We start from the raw sequence: 6,784 nt of genomic DNA, 5'->3' as shown, positions 1-6,784 counted from the left end.
TACAGTTATCTGAGAGAGCTATCGGTGAGTATACATACATATACAATATACGAATGATAACGAATTAAGTATTGAATCGTCTTTTTTAAAAGCGTCTAAGTAACAGCTATCTTTTGGGCTTCCTTTACCTCATCTCGAAAAATTCCAGGGATCATGAGCTATCAGCTCTAAGTTGATTCTAAAACTGAACGGTTTAATTCGTCAGTCCTCTGAATATACGACGCACCTCAATGTTTGCATGAGTCCTAGAGAGCATGCATGCTAATGCAAAACAGTGCTCACGTAGAAATTATGATAGGCCTTTATAGCAGAGGTGCGATAAATTAACTGAATAAGCTGATAGACTGCGAGAATGCTCTGTCGTGCTGATAAGCAAAAGGAGCATGTCGAATTGTCGACATGGGATTGTGTGGCTCTTGCTCAGCAAGTGGTATTATCGATTGCTTCTGTGTATTCTTAACGTGTAAGTCGCCGCCTACATTTACAAAGATATGCAATTTGGTATTCCATAAGAGGAGCTGGGATACGAATCTGGGATCGACATCTACCATACATTCTTGACCCTCTTCGTCTGATATTGGAATCAGAAGATTAGCAGTGACATTAGAAGGTTGACTGCCCTGTAGGGCCCTAAGCCCTGTACAGTGGCGTGGCGTGCTTTGCGATATATCGAATGATCTGCCATTTAAACCTATGGAAAAGGATCGATAAACAGGGTGTTAGCAGCGAACACCTTAATAATCGATTCTTTACCATAGGTTTAAATTACATATCAATCGACATATCGCAATTCACGCCACGCTACTAGCCCTGTATGAACCGATCAGCCAATACTCTGCGCATCGTTTCGCCGAAAATTTTGTTCGGGTCATCCGGAGCTTAGGTCCACGATCATAGCTACTGATCTCAATACTTTACTGAAAAACAAGCTAGGTAAGTGCGCTTTTTTCCGGCCAAGAGCAGCACTCACCCACGTCACTAAAGGTTACCCACGTGAAATTTTTTATTCGCACCCGGATAAAAAATCAGTGGCGTGGCGTGAACAATCGATTATCGATTGTTGAAAGCTAATTGAAGCTATAGTAAAGAATCTATTATTAAGGTATTCGTTACGAACACCATGATTATCGATTATTTTCCGTAGGTTTAAATGGCCGATCAATCGATATATCGCGAAGCACGCCACGCCACTGTAAAAAATCAGTAGGTACAGTGCTTGAACTCTCATAACAATATAATGGGTCCGTCGCACGTAAGAGATGAAGTCATGTGATTACGCTTATAAGCGGTGAAATGGCAGGAAAATTACCATCATCACATTAAAAAAGTCTGCAATTAGTCCTTTAGTGCGCAATGGACCTGTTTCAAACGTCAGATGGAGCAAAAGAAAGAAATATTTTTTATAGAATTTGGCTCAGAAAACACGATGAGGGATGAAAGTCTAAAATCCTCTCTATTTTAATAAAATCATTTTTAGGACGCTCGATGGGCAGGAGTGAGGAAGGGGAGTTCAAGGATCAGAGTTTTGATAGAGTACCTTCACCCTCAGGGGCCTTTGTTTAGTCATGGACGCAGCTATATGTGGCCCAGTCAAGGTCAACTTCCAAAAAAGGAATCGAAATTCAGAGTAGGGAGGAAGTCATTAAGAATATTGTTCGGCGGGAAATTTTTCTTTGAAACATCGTTTTGTTCTTCAGTTAAAATTATTTGCTCATTAACCGCCAACGGGCGATTTCGACGATTCCGTTGCCTGCGAAGCGGTCCTTGGGGGCGCGCAGCGCCCCAGGGGTTGGACCGGGAGTCGGTAAATTGCGCCGATTTTGGGGTTAATTGCGCCGATTCCCTGCGAGAATGATTGTAAATTGCGCCGATCCCGAAAAAAGAAAATGGCGCCGATTACGTCTAAGACGTTCTTAGTGGATTTCAAAAATATTGAGCAATCGTAATTTTACAAGTGTCCGGTAGTAAAATTACCATTTAATGGTAAAAATATCTCTATTATTGGTTTTGGCAACTACTAATTAAGAGTTCATATTGAACACCACTAATATGGTAATTATAACCATAATTTTTTCTCAGTGTGTCTCTTGCGTGCAACAGATCCATTATGCAAATGTGCATTTAAAAAAAATTGTTTTTACATCGCATAGAAGCACTCTATGACACACAGGATGTTTTCACTCCCCCACTAATGACGAGTACCGCTGGATGAACTTTTAAATGTTGTCAAATGCCCCACGATGAAAAGTGTTTTTGCGAGAGAAGTTATGAATATTTTCTATTTTAAATTTTCAGATACCTTAGATCAAATTGCGGGAAGAAAAATCGGAAAAAAATATTCACACGTGCTTCTTTGACGCAGCAGACAATAGTTCTTTGGCGAGCCACGCCAATAAACGCATCATTGCATGAGCTTCCTTTCCGAAAATGTGTTATTGCGGGTCGATTTTTTTGAATCATCATTTAGGTTTCCATTCAGCAAAAAATACTTTGCGTCACCGGATAGAATTGTCACTCGCGTGCTTAGTCGTCGCCCCTCTGACGTAAGGGCGTATCTCGATTTCCACGTGAACCCTGTTGTCCATATGACACCATACTTTACAGGGCTCATGTCTAAATCGAGATACGCCCTTACGTCAGAGGAGCGACGTATTAGTCACCTTGATTACCGCCAAATCACAGCAGTCAACCCTGGGCATCGAGTGCAGATCCACCGCTGCGTGATTGAGACACAAATGTTCGGAGCCTTTGTCGGAAATGAAAGACATCCACGTGTTTTCACTTTTAGTTGTGATGTTGCTCCCTATTCAAGGAGGCGAGTCTCGTAAAAGTAAGTTACAACAAACGAACTTTATTTTAGCACATTTTTAGAATTCAACGTTAATCATGGGTTATCTCTTGATTATGTTCCAAATTAATTATACTTAACGTACACTGAATACACTGGGGGAAAAAAACATTGGATCTAGAGTCCAGACTCTTAAAAACATCGACAAGAAAAAATACTCTTGATTCAATCAGATTTAAGCTTAAATCAAGAACAAAGCCTCTTAATTTGAGAGGATTTCCTTTTGATTTAAGCTTAAATCTGATTGAATCAAGAGTCCTTTTTCTTGTCAATGTTTTCAAGAGTCTGGACTCTAGATCCAATGTGTTTTTTTCCAGTGTAAGCCACCTTTTTTGCTCTCCGTTGTGTCTCTTATCCTCGCCATTAAAACCATATTTTTTCACGAAATCGGAAACGAAACATATTTTACTAAAAACACTTATATAAACGGTCGCTTTCCGTCTTCAGTTTTCCACGAATTCTCGTTGGAATTCATTTTTGTAGGTTTAATAATTGAAGCAACAACGATCAAAAGCACAAATCTCCATTCCGCGGTCGACTTTAATTCGTTCCTCTGACGGTTTATATGTATACCGCCGGTGAAGCTCCGAAACCACGTATCTCGTTTGCGGTATTTAAAAATATCCGCTCCTATTATATTTTGCATTCAGAACAAATCGAAATCATTCCTTGAGATCTTCACTGAATTTTCCTCGCACAGAGCGGACAAATCACGGATTTTTTTAAAGATTTATTGTTAAGTAATTCCCTTTGGAAAAAAAACAAATATCACGAGATGCTTGCAACTTCGCTAATCGAGATACGTGGTTTGGGAGTTTGATATGCATGTGACCACTGATTATCCACGAGAAAATGGACCCAGGTCCACGCGGTGGCCAAAAGGAAGTGTTAACATCTTGAGGAGTTTCCATCCCGTGACGAGGGTCGGTACAACATGGCGTCGATATTCCAGCAAAATCCAGAATACGAGGTCTTAAAGAATACTTAGGTTTGTAAGCGTCTATGCGCGTTGCGCAATGCTTGAAGTATCTACTTAGGTTTGTAGGCGTCAATGCGCGTTGCGCAATGCTTGAAGTATCTACTTAGGTTTGTAGGCGCCAATGCGCGCTGGCCTGCTGGCCGCCCGCCTACCGCGCCGCGAACGTTTACGTTTGTGGAATACTCCTTCATTTTGAGATTTCAAGATTTAATTTTTAATTTGTGTGCACTAAGGTCCCTTTTTCCGTTGATGGTTGCATACTTTTGAAGTTATTTTTGTATCAAATACGCGGTGTCCATTTTGAACGCCGGAACCTTTGAAGATCAACTCTTTGGACAGAAAGAAAACCACGTATTCGCCTCTTTGGTTTCTTTCTGTCGGAGCCATTTGATGATAGAATATATTTTAAGGGCAGTTCCCCCGAACTCGGATCTTATTATTATAGCTAATCTACAAGAATCAAGCATGAAAACACAATTATGTGACCAGCGCAACTGACCCATTTGGAGCACCCGTTATGCTTAACTCCATTTTTTTTAAAAGTGAGTTTACAACCCTCAATTTGAGGATCAATCCGAGGTATTACACTGTTAAAAATTCTGTGCCGGAATTCTGTTCCTTACGGACTGACTTACGCTATTATGGAACGAAAACACCCTTTTTGCGGAGTGTTATGCGCTTTCATGATGCTAACTTCAATTCGCATTCTTGTATAAGAGTGTGTGTCGCATTGTGTGGGGTCCTATGTAGACTCCGGTACCGATTCCTACTCCTCATTTTTGGACAGTCTGGTGGTTAAAATCAGTGTTCGAAACTCACAGGCGCCAACGCGCCAAATAAGCCTTAAAAAATCGGCCATGGCACCTAAAAAATGAAGGCTCTGGGCCAACGTGGCCCCTAAAACTTGCCCCCTTAAAATCTGAATTTTCATATTAAGTGATTATTCGAAATTTTCAGCAACACGGGTGAAAGCTTTTTCTATTCTTCACGATTTCATCATTTGTGCTTTTGTCTTCCCAAGTTACAACTACTCACTAGTTTTGTTACGAAATCATTTGCGTCTATATTTTCACTAAATGCGCCGTAATATGTAGGCAAAAAGTCAATTTGGCCCCTACAAAATCTTCAATGGCGCCTAAAAATCGGGCTTGATGCGTCACATGGCTCCTAAAACTCAAAGGTGAGTTTCGAACACTGGTTAAAATTGACAATATTTTTCAAATATCTGATCTATATGGGGTCGGTTGAGAGAACAATGAAGCTAGATGAAGATTTTTCTTTTTGTTTCAGAGAAGGGAGGTTGGTTCTACACTAAACAGGAGGATTGTCAATTTGAGCGATGTGACCCTAAGTACGGGCATTTTAAGGAGAAGGGCACCGAACACCCCTTACAACGCCTTACTATCGGGCATATTGGCCGTACCGGCATTTGCAGGTGCAAACTATCTAAAGACTTTACAAACTTGGTCAAACGTCTTTACAACAGGCCCACATCCTGGTTGTACCGGGCGATTCATTTCGCCGGATTCGGACGGAAAATTAGGAAATTCTATAAAAAAATCGAGTTCAGGGAGCATGTTAGCGGTGTATAGATTGTATTCGATACATCAAACGGGTGAGATTGTATCGATATCGATTGGTTCAAAACATGAACATAGCCTCAAAAGTAAATTCAGAAATCTGAGAGAACGGGTCTTCTGTAACAGATTGTTTATTCTGTTGAGTACCAAATGCGAATGCAAAGTGAAATTGTCAGGAAATTTCTCATTTTCAGCTTTTCCAACTGAAATCCTTACAGTTTGGTTTAAGGTTATGTTCTATTGTTTTGAGCCAAACGATACATCGAACCGTTATCGAATACGGTCTATTAGAGGAAAAAGTGAAACTATAGAAACGTTCCAGCACGTAGCTTCACAAGGTAGCTAGGTTATGCCATAAAATAGAGATATTTGGGGAAACCCCTGATTTTCCAGCTCAATCTAGCAACAATTTAATTATCAGTCGGCAAACAAATATGTATTTTCCACGAGTAATGGGGCCATAGTTAAGATCTTTGTTCGTTTGTTTTTTTTTAAAAGGAGAGAGCTCTTAAGTATAAGTTACAAACGGTAAAGTTCATTTTTTTGTAAATAGATATCATGATACAAGTCATTTAATCTAAAAATGTCGTGCTCTAAACAGGGCAGACCTGAATTTTATATTAATTTTTCTTGAAATTTGTTAACCTGCAGCTTTCAATAAAACGATGTAAAACGTTAAAAACATGTATAATTTATTTATTTCTTCATTAGTATAATTACATCTATTTTCGTTGTAATTCATTTAAGAGCAGCGTTCATAATCTAAATCTTCCTCCTTGTCATTCAAGATGCAGTGAAGGCTCATTAATACTGTTGTTCCCCGAAACAATTGTTTTACGATTTGTTCAAGACAATAATCAAACACCGAGCGAAAACCGTAATGAAGATTATGCTTTGCGACCATCGTTTTATATTCGTGGAAAATCTAGGAAAGACTGGATAGAACCTTGATATTGGTCACCCCTTCTTGCTACGTGAAGAAAATTATATTAATCAGAAAGAGACGTGATAGTTATGGCCATAAGCAACTCAACTCGTTCAGAAAATCAGATTCATGTAAGAATCGATCTGCCTTCAGATGCCATTGGGTATCGAAAGCAATATACACCATTCATCAATGCTCCAGACCAGACAGTCCCAGCGACAATTCATAGCCCCCTCCAATACGCCAGAATCAATGCTATCATCAGTATCGACGTCCTGATTGGCTAAGCTCTCAGATTTGAGTGGCTCGCTGCGCAAGGCGCGTAATTCAAAATTTCTACCTCTTTGACACGACGCAACAAGACGAGTGTTCAATACTGCCGTGCTAAGAAAGAACGCCGTATGAACATTCGAGAGTTGCCAAACCCTTAATAAACTGTTTATTTTTGAGGA

General features: G+C 39.9%; 1 protein-coding gene across 1 annotated transcript; it reads left to right on the top strand.

Moving 5' to 3' along the window:
* Positions 1–2,655: 2,655 nt before the first annotated feature.
* On the top strand, positions 2,656–6,153 carry LOC109037655 (uncharacterized). The gene is made up of 2 exons (XM_072305032.1): positions 2,656–2,830; positions 5,118–6,153. The coding sequence occupies exons 1-2, from the start codon at positions 2,758–2,760 to the stop codon at positions 5,417–5,419; spliced, it is 375 nt and encodes a 124-aa protein (XP_072161133.1). The 5' UTR covers positions 2,656–2,757; the 3' UTR covers positions 5,420–6,153.
* The last annotated feature ends 631 nt before the right edge of the window (positions 6,154–6,784 follow it).

Source organism: Bemisia tabaci, chromosome 10 (genome assembly GCF_918797505.1).
Source record: "Bemisia tabaci chromosome 10, PGI_BMITA_v3".
In the NCBI taxonomy this organism is placed as follows: domain Eukaryota; kingdom Metazoa; phylum Arthropoda; class Insecta; order Hemiptera; family Aleyrodidae; genus Bemisia; species Bemisia tabaci.
The sequence above is the reverse complement of the archived record's forward strand: the minus strand, read 5'-3'. Positions and strand labels throughout refer to the sequence as shown.